Genomic DNA, 13,307 nt, shown 5'->3' on the forward strand with positions numbered 1-13,307 from the left:
TGCTTTTGGGAAACTGAGCCCAGGTCTCTGTCACCAACTCTACAGCTGTACCTGTAGTTAGTACTACGTCCACCCAGGTCTCTGTCACCAACACTACAGCTGTACCTGTAGTTAGTACTACATCCACCCAGGTCTCTGTCACCAACACTACAACTGTACCTGTAGTTAGTACTACGTCCACCCAGGTCTCTGTCACCAACACTACAGCTGTACCTGTAGTTAGTACTACATCCACCCAGGTCTCTGTCACCAACACTACAGCTGTACCTGTAGTTAGTACTACGTCCACCCAGGTCTCTGTCACCAACACTACAGCTGTACCTGTAGTTAGTACTACGTCCACCTAGGTCTCTGTCACCAACTCTACAGCTGTACCTGTAGTTAGTACTACATCCACCTAGGTCTCTGTCACAAACACTACAGCTGTACCTGTAGTTAAAACTACATCCACCCAGGTATCTGTCACCAACATCACAGCTGTACCTGTAGTTAGTACTACATCCACCCAGGTCTCTGTCACCAACACTACAGCTGTACCTGTAGTTAGTACTACATCCACCCAGGTCTCTGTCACCAACACTACAGCTGTACCTGTAGTTAGTACTACATCCACCCAGGTCTCTGTCACCAACACTACAGCTGTACCTGTAGTTAGTACTACATCCACCCAGGTCTCTGTCACCAACACTACAGCTGTACCTGTAGTTAGTACTACATCCACCCAGGTCTCTGTCACCAACACTACAGCTGTACCTGTAGTTAGTACTACATCCACCCAGGTATCTGTCACCAACATCACAGCTGTACCTGTAGTTAGTACTACATCCACCCAGGTCTCTGTCACCAACACTACAGCTGTACCTGTAGTTAGTACTACCTGTCACCAACACTACAGATGTACCTGTAGTTAGTACTACATCCACCCAGGTCTCTGTCACCAACACTACAGCTGTACCTGTAGTTAGTACTACATCCACCCAGGTCTCTGTCACCAACACTACAGCTGTACCTGTAGTTAGTACTACATCCACCCAGGTCTCTGTCACCAACACTACAGCTGTACCTGTAGTTAGTTCTACATCCACCCAGGTCTCTGTCACTAACACTACAGATGTACCTGTAGTTAGTACTACATCAACCAGAGGGCCACCTTTGACTCTGTCCCTGTATCTAAGGATCTGTGTGATGCTTTCTCTCCTCCTGTGCAATAGAGTAGAGCTATAGAGTTGTATAATAGTTCATGTAGGTAGATGTCATGTGGAACAGTGGAATCAGTGCAGAGAGAGTTGTGTCATTAGATGTAACCAGTATGTATATGTTATGCTGTACTAAAAGACAGGGTGGAAATATGAACTTCTTGTCATTAAACAGGTGAAGTTTTTTAAATTCTTCTTTCTATTCTCTTAAATCTGTCAAACTGAAACTATGGAGATATTTTCAGAACTTCTGCATTTTCATTCTGAGTAACTCTTCACAGACAGCACAGATAGAAAGATCCCTATATGGCCGTTGGTGGCCGGTCACACTCTGGGGGGAAGTTTCCCCTAGCCACAGATCTAGGATCAGGTTTCTCTCCCCCAATCCTAACCTGAACCATTTGTGGTGGAAATACAAAACTGACCCAAGATCAGTGTTTAGGGACAACTTCCCCCTCCACCACCAGTCATAGAGTGAGATCCATAATGTGTTCTCCATTTGAAGGCTGGTGGTGCTGTAAACTCGGTCAGGATATATGTAGTGTATATGTCAATTAACAGGATCCAAATTTATTTTAGCAGATCCAAAATTGTGACCCTGTAAATTCACACGTACATCATATAGCATGATATATAGTCATATCATGTATTATATTATCAAACTAAGACTGGTGGGAGTCATATCCTGTATTATATTATCAAACTAAGACTGGTGGGAGTCATATCATGTAGTATAGTATCAAACTAAGGCTGGTGGGAGTCATATAATGTATTATATTATCAAACTTAGACTGATGGGAGTCATATCATGTATTATATTACCAAACAAAGACTGGTGGGAGTCATAACATGTATTATATTATCAAACTAAGACTGGTGAGAGTCATATAATTTAGTATATTATCAAACTAAGGCTGGTGTGTCTTATCATGTATTATATTATCAAACTAAGGCTGGTGGGAGTCATATCATGTATTATATTATAAACGAAGACTGGTGGGAGTCATATCATGTAGTATATTATCACACTAAGACTGGTGGGAGTCATCTTAAATGTGTTTATCTTTATTAAGATTGCATGGCATACACAAGTCATCTCCTGACATGCTGGGGACCTGGATCAATGTTGAATATTGCAGGTCATCCAGTCTGACCATGCTGAATAAGAAGTTATACACCACAGTGTATTTCACAACAGGAGGATTTCAAACCAAACCAAATAGAAGGGATGTTATACCCTCTAAATAATCACACACTCTATCCACCACATTTACATGTGTACTACATTTAGTGTGTATACTTTATGTTTTTTTACATGAGCTTTATACATTAGGTGAAGTAGTCAAATCAAGGGCAGGCATTTATGACATGAGCTACTGAAAGAATGTTCATGCTACTGATGAAGAGCAAGTCTCCCTTGAGCCGCATGATTGAAGTTGAGCCGAGTGCTGCACCTGTTGAGGCAGGTCTGAGGGTGTTGGGGCTGGGTCTTGTTCTGTCCATGTTGAGACTGGGCCTGGTTCTTCACATGTTGAGGCTGGGCTGGGGTTTTTGAGGCTGGGCCTGGTACTACCCCTGTTGAGGCATGTCTGAGTGTTTGGAGGCCGGTCCAGGTGCTGCCCCTGTTTAGGCTGGGGCTGGTGCAGGTGGCCCAGTTAGGCCCTGTGTGCTGGGGCCTCCCGCTCTCTTGCCCTGTAGGGTGAAAGGAACCGTACACATATATAGCAACACAAGAATATAGATGGTGAGAGAAAGCAGTACCTGAACATATAGAAGAGCATGTAGGCACTCCGGGCTCTGGTCCTCAGCACAGTGGCTTCATTGGACATTGACACCTGGCTGTCGTTACAGCAGAACCAGTTTCCACTGGCATTCAAGATGTCACTAATGTAGTGTCCTGTGGAACAAGGAAGACAGACTAGAGGTCAAAGGTCAGGCTTTTGTGGGTAATAGAGTGTGTTGTAACAGTTAAACAGTTAATTTGGGAGATATTTTATCTGTTACATGTGTCAAGTTTTGAAATCAGAGATAAACAAATACACGTAGCATATAATTAGGCATGCCTCTACATTCTTTTGAATTTAACTGCGCAAACTCTAAACATATTGCAGTGCTTGTCGGGTTGACACTTCACTCTGAAGCCTGCAGTCTTGCACGCTTGGCCGAAGTGGCTATTGGAGGGTCTAATTATTCCCTACACCAGGGTTCCCCAAATGGTGGCCCATGGGACAAATCTGGCCCAAGGGTGATTTTATTTGGCCCCCCATGTTTTCTGAACAAATAAAATGTAATTGTTAAAAGACAAAAAAAAAGCAGCAAATCAGCTCCAAGTGATTATCATTTTGGAAATCTGTTTCAAAGTATTCCCACGCACAATAGATATATGTGACTGTAAACAAATGTAAGCAAGGTTTGAAATGAGTCAAATATAATATCTGTTTGCCCTTCTTATGGTCAATTTGCGGTCTACAAATAATTTGTAATTTTGTTCCATACCCCGGCCCATCTGGCTAAGAAATAAAATGGACTCGAGGCTGAATCTAGTTGATGATCCCTGGCCTTCACCCTTGATAATATTCACTCCCTCAGCTTTGGGATGCTTGTGTATACGGCAGAGGCACACGTGAACATGCAAATTAAGAGCTGAGGAGAAGGGAGTGATTTGGAATTCAGCTGATGTCATATGTATTGTGCATCTGCATGTGTGTGTTTTAAGGTATTTACTTACCGGAGTTTGCGGAGCCTCCCAAATGAGAGACTACACCAGTCAGCTGGTAGTAACCATTCACTGACTTCACTGGCTGCTGCTTCTGTAAGAAAACACATGTGATCATGGGACTGTCATTTCCTCTACAGTCCACCACACTGTCTACAGTCTACTACAGTACTAGTCTACTACAGGAGGTCTACTACATTGTGTTCTCCTCATAACTATCTCAGTGTTCTGTCATAACTTATTTTTCACTGGTTTCACTCTATCTCTCTCTCTCTTCTCACCACTGAGGCTGTCAGTAGCACTTTCCCTGGTTCCTGGTCATTTGAATCTGAGGGGTCAAATATACATATGAAGAGCTGTGAGAACGTGGTCACTTGTCTGAAATGCTCTGGACTGAAACGGCTCCAATACATCACTAAAGATGTCTGAGAAAATATTTTAATTGCAGCTTCCAGCTTCTCGTCAGCAGGACCATTTTGGGAGTGGGTGGTTTGTGTTGTGTTGGAGCAAGAATAGCGTTATGGTGCCATGACCTACCTGAACAGTAGAGGGCGCTGTCTTTGGCCTCTCCAGGTGGGCTGGAGACTTGGTTGGTGAGGTCCTGTGGGCTGGCACTGTGCAGGTGTGGCACCATGTCCCCACAGAGGGTGGAGAGACTCAGCTCCGAAGGAAACAAAAGAGGAGCCTCCAGCTTCTCGAACCCCTCAGGTCCTCCAAACCTCTTCAGATGCAGAACCAGCACACTGCCCAGAGACAGAGAGGAAGAGAGATGAACAGATAGATGATGAAACCAGTCAACAAAATAACAGATGAGTGAAATGTGTTCGGTGGTGCTCATCCCTAAGTCCTAAAACCTGCTCAGGAAGGTAACCACTCCTACAGGCTCAGAACACAATGACCACTCATTTCATTACACACTGCTAGTCCTATGAGAGGTTATAAAGGGAAAACTCACAGAGGCAGTGTGTGGAAAAGCTCCAACTTTGTGGCGTGGAGTCCTTTACAGCCCTCACATTTGAATTCAACCTTTTCACCCTGGGTTAGAAACAAAAGCATTACAAAATGAATGATACCACTACAATAATAAGATAGCGTATTCTGAGGCAGTGGGCAGCTTGCCCTGGGTGTTAGTCTCTACATGCAGGTCTGAGCCCTAAGTGCTGACTTTGAAAGTGAGTGCTAGGCTACTCAGCAAGGTGCGCTCAGGGCTTAAGTCCAATGAGAAGTGGTTGTAGTCCTCTCTGGTGGAAGACTCGCGCCCACACCTTCAGAAGCAGGACAAAGAGAAGTAAAATGCATCAAGTCTGTTTCTGTTTCAGGTGTCTACAATGTTTATTTTATGCCATGTGTTTTGCAATATTATTTGTAGAAAGATCATGTTCTCAGTAGATACATTACAACCAATGGGAGCTCTTACCTGGTACATGTTCGCACCGACACAAGCTGGAACTCCAGCTGGGAAACAGGGCAGGTATAGCTCACCCCGAGTGTCTTCAATATCATGCCCTCCTCCTTCAGCTGACACAGCATGTTCACAAGTAACTCGTGTGCGTCCTATGATGAGGAGAGAAAGAAACATACCAAGATAAAAGCAAATGATGAAGATAAAATCAACCCTTGCAAAAGAAGCGCACGTACACAAGAGAGTAGTGCCTCAGTTACCTGTTGCGTGTCCCCCAGATATTTAAAATCATATCCTGACAAGGAGTACTTGACCTTCCACATGAGGTCTGCTTTTGAGGTCTGGTTTGCCCCACTGTCAGGTAGACTCGAACGGTACACATCAGACAGACACCTGTAGGGGAGACAGAGAGTAAATTAGCAGCTGACTGGATGGTGTCAACCTACTGCCTTATGCCTGAAGAGGCAGATGAGTATATCCAAATATGTTTTATCTAACGGCACCTCATCATTAGAAATTATTCATTCAATTCAATGCAATTTCACCTTTGAGGACGGATAATGAAGCAAAACAACAAAAATGTGTTGATTATTCTCCTAAGATATTTGGTTTGGATACTACTCTCAATTCCAGAGCATTTTAAAAAGCTACCAAATTTCCCACGGTAGTGTGGAATGTTCAGTCAATGAGCATTATGGGCAATGTTGTCATTCTACACTTTCCAAATAGGCTTACAAATGCCTACATCATAATCATTGTGTCATTGTTGTTCCTCTTGGTTATGAAGATTTGATCAAAAAGAAACTGGCAAACAAACCCAAAATACAATACACAGCAGAATATGAAGTGGTTAAGGTTAGGAAAAGGGTTAGGATTAGTGAAAATGCTTTCCTAACCTGCTACGACAATCACTTTCTATAGAAGTGGCGTGAAAAGAGTGTGTCCCTTCTTTACTTTAAGACCACAAATAATGGTTGTGTGGGGGAGTGTCTGCTTTTGATCCTTCCCTTACCTGAGCAGGTTGGAGAAGGGGGAGGAGCTCCAGAGTTGTTCCTGGTGCAGGATTTCCTTTGAGAAGGAAGGCAGGACCAGGAGGCACTGCAGGGTGGCATTAAGCAAGCAAGTGTTGCCAATGTTAGGCAACCTGTGAAGAAGAAGCAGCCATCAGTACACACATAGAGATACAATATCCTAGACACATAGAGTGGCCTATGTCATAAACCTTCATAACTCTATAAAGTGATCATAATGGCAGCCATCTTGGTCGTGGATAAATGATAAGTGGATGTCCTTTAGACCAAGATTGCCATAATTCATGGGTTTATAAATATCTAATAAAACTGACATGCTTGATAGTAAGCCCTATCCCCATAGTACATCAGACATTGATCTCTAAACAATAAAGAACTTATATTCAATGCATTTGTGGTGTGTTGTGGTTTACCCAAGAAGTTCCATGTTGACCAGTGCCCCCCGTTCTCCTCTGGCCCCCTGGGTCTCTTCTGACCCTCTGGTGGCTGAGCTGGCCCTGGGAAGACTCATGCTTCTGGTGGCTGAGACTGGCCTCTGGGGCCTTGGGCTAGAGTGGTCCAGAAGAGACAGAGGTCTGGAGGAAGGAGTGAAACAGGTCTAAAGCCTCCAAAACAGAGATCGTATCACTCTACGCAGTCTCTCTATTAAATACTATACTGTAAATAAACACAGTCTGAGTGAGTAGTTACGCATGTATTGCTGTCCATATAAATGCAGTGTACCAAGTAGACCAGGGCAATAGGTTAGTACTCTCTTTATCCACTAGATGTGGTCAGAAGAGCCTAAAACTACAGTTTGAGGAAAATAACTTTCTGGGACTGTGTTTTTCAAGTGTCTCTGAGTAGGAGTCTGGTCTAGGATCATATTTGACTTTTAGATCATAATAAATCAGACTACAATGGACAGAGAGGACCTGATCCTAGATTAGCACTCATTCTCTTGATAAACACTGGCCCTGGTCTTGTAGCTCTAAACCCAACTCTCTAAAGAGACTCTAGGATGGCACTGTACTTTTTGTTTGAATTACCTGACTGTTGTGCCCTCATGGCTGGTGTCTCCATGACAGTCCAGAGGGTTGGTAGGAGAGGGAGAACTAGGGAGGGACACCACTGGAGAGGATTTCACTGGGGAAGGGTGTTTGGCAGGTGACCGGGGTACAGAGGGCTGTTTAGCAGGAGAGCAAGGCTGAGAGGAACATTTAACAGGAGAGGAAGGTGGATGGAGGGAGGAGAGTTGGTCAGAGGGTGAAGGGTCAGAGGTGACGGAGGCATTCCGTTCAGAACGGTCAGATGGAATTGGAGAGGGGGATGAAGTGCCACTCCTTCTTTCTTGTCTTCTGCTCCACATCAACTGAATTTGCTTTCTGACGTTTTTTCTGTTGACAAGAAAATGTGATAGTGCTGAATACTTTTTTTCCCAGATCCCCAGCGAATGGAAGAGGGGGGTCATCAGAATAGGAAAAGGTAGGCCTAAATGGAGGATCTTAGCTATCTATCCTAAACCTCAAATAACACAGTATAGACAGGTTACATTGAGTGACATTTGCAAAAGCCGAACTTCATGTACATTTCATGTCCACTTTGTATGCATTTGTCAATCAGAATGTACTTTTACTTTTATTCTTCCCATTAGGTCTATGACAAAAATACTACTCCAGAATTTAAATAGTTGTTAATCGATTAAATGACCTGAACACATACCTTTTTGCACCAGCAGAAACAAGCCATGTCAATAACCAATGAAGACTGATACATATCCACATTAACCCATTGTTCAAATTGGCTTAAAGACCATTGTGATGTCATCGGTCATGTATGACACCACCATCTGGCAACCCATTCTATAATATATTGTTCAATGAACAAATATGTTTTATTGAAGAGCAAAGTTATGCAGTATACATACAATATTGGAGATAATATGTTCCATTGTTTTTCTGTTTCTTCTTTTACATTCATTTTTTTGTATGTTGTTTCATTGTACGTACGACCACAATAAAGGCATTTTAAGTGCCTTCATCTTCATCTTCCTTGTTTTTTGATAGCTTCCATGTTGTTTGTGGATTGGTCATTGGTATATTGAAATGCTAAATGCTTTTTCTCTTATTCACCAGCAGATGAACAAAGGGTTGGTCAAAAGAATGTGAACAGGTGATAGAGATTTAGCCTGAACCTCAAACAACAATCCAGATTGGTTAGGGACAGTATTCCATATTCAAATCTTGCCCTAAAGGCAGCTCTGCCTCAAGGACATAATGAATGTGATTGGTTCAAATAAAGCTCAATGGTCAGTGGACAGAGCTTACAGTGCCCAGTGCGAGTTAAATACACTTGCTAGGTGATAAGTTGGGGTTGAATGGAAGGCATAACACAAGGTTGCTGGAGTGAATTTTGTTTTCTAACCTCACTCCAACCCCTAAACAATTCTTCTTACCTAAACTTAACCCAACCCTAGCTAGAGTCCCAGATCTGTTTAATGATGTCTTGCCAACTCCTACAGTGGTTCTTCCTTAAAAAGTTGCATCATACTGCAGCACAACTTGCGGGCTGCCACAGAATTCTATGGCACGTTATTTAAGTGTCAACCATTGTTGCATTAATGCTAGTTAGTGCTAGTTTGACCACCACAGGGCATCTTTGAGAAGCATTTGACAGTTTTTAATATTAAACTAATCGTTCGATAAAAGATCGGCTCTCAGAACTCATTTACACGTTTTACTGTGTGTGTTTCAATCCTCTCTCTCTTCCTCGACCTCTCTCTCTCGACCTCTCTCTCTTTCGACCTGTCTCTCTCTCTCTCTCTCGACCTCTCTCTCTCGACCTCTCTCTCGATCTCTTTCTCTCTCGACCTCTCTCTCTCTTACCGGTTGCACCCTCTATAACCACTCTTTATATTTACAGTAGTGATGGACAGCTGGAGGCATTTTGTTTTTCACAAGCTAGCAGGCTGTGAATTCTGAAAACAAGCCAACCTAACTAAGAAACATTTCATTGGTTGCCATGGTGAATAATCCAATAATAATTGGTTGGACACATGAAAGGAAACAAAGAGTTTACCGGAATCTCTAAATGAAAATACTTGCAGATCAATACAGATCCACAAATTCCAGTAGTAGATCTAATTGCATTTAGAGGATTCTAAATTATTATCTAATGGGCTTTTATACAATTATAATAATAATAAAAATAATAATAATAAATGAATATATTTGTAGGGGTTGGGCAAATCTGGTTTTAGAGTACTTAAGCTTTGAATACATTGCAAGTTTGCCTATTTTTTTCTTTAGGCTACACTTTACAATAGGACTCATCTCTGACTGACTGCAACATCTACAGTGGTACAAAAATAAATATATTATTGAATTACTTTTTTTAAATGTATATGTTTATTAAGTAGTCTTGCTTGTCTCAGAGCAGCACAAAACGGTGCTGAAATAGTTGACCATACGCGGGTAGGCTTTTGCTTGAAATCCTATTGTAACAATTGGATGACTTTGGGAGTTTCAGAAAGCAACAATTTGTTGCCTTCATTAGCCTACTTTATTCTTAAAATAACTCCAGCACATAGAAGAGAAAGGAGCCTTAAATAATGAAACAATAAAGCAATTTAATTCACACATGCATTTAACTGTATTTAATATTGGCCATCAACCAAAAACACACTCTGGTAGAAACATGTTATTGATTATTATAATCTTTTTTACTATTTCAAAATGCATATGTTTAATAAGCTACTGTGCAGTCTAACAAGTAAACATAGCCTACAGTACAAGGTAAACATGGCAAAGATGCTTAATTCCTTACATAAGGGAGAGCAGGCCATGTCAAGACTTTCTCAGTGACCTCAAGTACTCATTAACTCTGTCTTTAATGCTTTTTCAGGTTGCATCAGTCATGGACACAGTATTAATGGTGAACACCTGGAGGTTCACTGGTAAGCCACATTTGCCTCTGGATCCATCCCAGTTGGGGCGGCAGGTAGCATGATGGTTAGAGCGTTGGGCCAGTAAGCGGAAGGTTGCTAGATCGAATGCCTGAGCTGACAAGGTAAAAATCTGTGGTTTTGCCACAGTTAACCCAATGTTCCTAAGCTGTCATTGTAAATAAGAATTTGGGTGGTGGGAGTCATATCATGTGGTATATTATCAAACTAAGGCTGGTGGGAGTCATATCAAGAAGTATATTATTGTCACGCTCGTGATAATGGATGGACCAAGGCGCAGCGTGATTTGAGTTCCACATCCTTTTATTAAGTGAAAACTTCTTAACAAAACAATAAACAAGCAACGAAATGTGACTTACGTGGTGCAACAAGCACAAGCACAAGCACAAACAATATCCCACAAAAGCAGGTGGGAACAGGGACACCTTAAGTATAATCCCCAATTAGAGACAACGATAATCAGCTGCCTCTAATTGGGAACCATACTTAATCCCAAACATAGAAATAAATCGAAAAGAACACCCCCAGTCTGAGTAGCAGGCAGTTTAATTTGGGCACGCCTTTCATCCGGATGTCAAAATACTGCACCCTACCCTAGAGAAGTTAAACATGTGGAACTCTAAGTACGCTGCGCCTTGGTCTACTCCTTCAGACGATCGTGACACAAATGGAGGGCGAGGGAGAGCTTTATATGCGTCTCTGTGTGTGGAGTACAGGTGATCTAGAATTGTTTTCCGTCTGGTTGCACATTTAACATGTTGATAGAAAGTTGGAAGAACTGATTTAAGTTTCCCTGCATTAAAGTCTCAGGCCACTAGGAGCGCCGCCTCTGGGTGAGTGGTTTCCTGTTTGCTTATTTCCTTAATACAGCTCACTGAGTGTGGTCTTATTGCCAGCATCTGTCTGTGGTGGTAAATAAACAGCCACGAAAAGTATAGCTGAGAATTCTCTAGGCAAGTAGTTTGGCCTGCAATTTATCACAATATAATCCGCTTCAGGCGAGAGACTTCCTTAGATTTCGTGCACCAGCTGTTTACAAATATGCACAGACCGCCCCCACTTGTCTTATCGGAGTGTGCTGTTCGATCTTGCCAGTCCAGCGTGTATCCCGCTAGCTGAATATCCATGTCGTCATTCAGCCACGATTACGTGAAACATAGGATATTACCGTTTTTGATGTCCCGTTAGTAGGATATTCGTGATCGTACCTCGTCTAATTTATTGTCCAATGATTGCGCGTTGGCGTGTAGTATTGACGGTAAAGGCAGCTTTCCCAGTCGCCTTCGCCAGGTCCTGACTAGGCATCCGGCTCTTTGTCCTCTGTACCTGTGTCGCTTCCTCATGCAAATAATGGGGATGCCGGTCCTGTGGGGTGTTTGGAGAATGTCTTGTGCGTCGTCTTTGTTATAGAAAAAATCATCGTCTAATCCGAGGTGAGTGATCGCTGTCCTGATATTGAGAAGCTCTTTTTGCCGTAAGATATGGTTGCAGCAACATTATGTACAAAATAAGTTACAAATAACGCGGGAAAAACCCCCCACAAAAAACACACATTAAACAAGTGAGATTACCCTATAGAACTATAGCTTTATTTGTCCCAATCCTGGATGATAAAGGAAAACGCATTACTAAAGATCTTACTTTAATGTGTTATTCAGTACATGTTCAGTGGTGGAAGAGACCCTCTGGAGTTGCTGCAGTGTGTCTGGGGCTGCTGTGTGTTCTCCTACTGGCTGGGATCATAGGCCTGTCTGTCTACTGTAAGTTTAGTATGTTGTCACTGAGACTTATGTAGCCTATTTAATCATACTTAATTATCAATGGTATGGTAGTTACATGTTTGATTAACTTTTCCCTTTTACAGATGGAGTCATTGATCATCACGACTCAACAGAGAGAGACCAGCAACAGGACAGCAACAGCCTTCTGACTAAGGAGAGAGACCAGCTACAGACCAGTTACAACAACCTGACTAAAGAGAGAGGCAAAGCTTTTTGTGATAGGTGAGATATAAACTGTTAGAAGTAAAATCAACAGTAATTATATATCAATGGGTTTATGAAGATACTGGCTATGTGTCACGTCCTGACCAGTTTAAGGGGTTATTTGTTATTGTAGTTTGGTCAGGGCGTGGCAGGGTGTGTTTGGTTTGTGTTGTTGGGATTTTGGGGTTAGTTGTATGGTCTTTATATTTTTACGTTCCCTTCTAGGAGTTGTATTTCTTTGTTTTGGCCTGGTATGGCTCTCAATCAGGGACAGCTGTACATCGTTGTCACTGATTGGGAGTCATACTTAGGTAGCCCTTTTTCCACCTGTCTTTGTGGGAAGTTGTTTTTGCACTGCTGTGTGTAGCCTGCAAGACTGTCGTGCGGTTTTTTTTCAATAAAAGTTAAGATGAGCAGTCAACCCGCTGCATTTTGGTCCAATCACTACGATGGCCGTTACACTATGTTTCTCAATGTGTACACCTTTGCTCTACAACAGAGCAGCATTTTCAAAAGGGATGGAGAAACTTTGACTACAGTTTGTACTTCCTCTCTACTGAGAAGAGAACCTGGGAGGCGAGAGAAGCAGTGCTGGTGATCATAAACCACAGAGAGGAACAGGAGCGAGAGAGAGGGGGGGAGAGAAAGCGGGAGGGGTGAGAGAGGAGAGGAAGGTGTGAGGAGAGAGAGAGAGAGGGGGGGGGGGAAGAGAGGAGCAGAACTGGTGATCATAAACAGCATAGAGGAACAGGTGTGTGAGAGAGGTTGAGTATTTTCATCAGTACACTAATATGTGGGCAGTTTTTAAAAATATATTAAGTGACCGTTTTTTTATCTTTCTCAACAACCGACCATTTATCTTCAACCTCCACATGAGAACCTGGATTGGTCTGACTGACTCAGTTACTGAGGGGACCTGGAAGTGAGTGGACGGCACCCCACTGACCACAGGGGGAGATATTTGACCATTTTACCTTGTGATATGGAGATACAAAACAATGATAAATTGCTTCCAATCATGTTCATCAAAATGT

General features: G+C 42.5%; 1 protein-coding gene and 1 long non-coding RNA gene across 3 annotated transcripts; one reads left to right on the plus strand and one right to left on the minus strand.

Moving 5' to 3' along the window:
- Nucleotides 1-2,263: 2,263 nt before the first annotated feature.
- Nucleotides 2,264-8,186, minus strand: LOC106602209 (ubiquitin carboxyl-terminal hydrolase 37). 2 transcript variants are annotated; one of them, XM_045722901.1, is made up of 13 exons: nucleotides 8,047-8,186; nucleotides 7,374-7,721; nucleotides 6,759-6,920; nucleotides 6,327-6,458; nucleotides 5,575-5,707; nucleotides 5,330-5,466; nucleotides 5,078-5,177; nucleotides 4,868-4,947; nucleotides 4,450-4,655; nucleotides 4,194-4,240; nucleotides 3,925-4,006; nucleotides 2,958-3,093; nucleotides 2,265-2,888 (listed from the first exon to the last, which is right to left on the minus strand). In XM_045722901.1, exons 1-13 carry the CDS (start codon nucleotides 8,106-8,108, stop codon nucleotides 2,852-2,854), a joined length of 1,662 nt encoding a protein of 553 aa, XP_045578857.1. In that variant the 5' UTR covers nucleotides 8,109-8,186; the 3' UTR covers nucleotides 2,265-2,851. The 2 variants fall into 2 exon arrangements, with proteins under 2 accessions (XP_045578856.1, XP_045578857.1); XM_045722900.1 differs by having other exon boundaries at nucleotides 2,264-3,093.
- Nucleotides 8,187-11,077: 2,891 nt separating this feature from the next.
- Nucleotides 11,078-12,933, plus strand: LOC106598676 (uncharacterized). The gene is made up of 3 exons (XR_001327260.2): nucleotides 11,078-11,721; nucleotides 11,947-12,048; nucleotides 12,153-12,933. It is a non-coding gene; the product is annotated as an uncharacterized lncRNA (long non-coding RNA).
- Nucleotides 12,934-13,307: the final 374 nt, after the last annotated feature.

Source organism: Salmo salar, chromosome ssa08 (assembly GCF_905237065.1).
Source record: "Salmo salar chromosome ssa08, Ssal_v3.1, whole genome shotgun sequence".
NCBI classification, from domain to species: Eukaryota; Metazoa; Chordata; class Actinopteri; order Salmoniformes; family Salmonidae; genus Salmo; species Salmo salar.

Coding starts and splice junctions, on each gene's coding strand:
- LOC106602209 (XM_045722900.1), bottom strand. CDS start 8,108: ATGTGGATATGTATCAGTCTTCATTGGTTATTGACATGGCTTGTTTCT. Junction 7,722..8,046: donor GTTTCTGCTGGTGCAAAAAG/GTATGTGTTCAG, acceptor TCTTGTCAACAG/AAAAAACGTCAGAAAGCAAA. Junction 4,948..5,077: donor GCCTAGCACTCACTTTCAAA/GTCAGCACTTAG, acceptor TTTCTAACCCAG/GGTGAAAAGGTTGAATTCAA.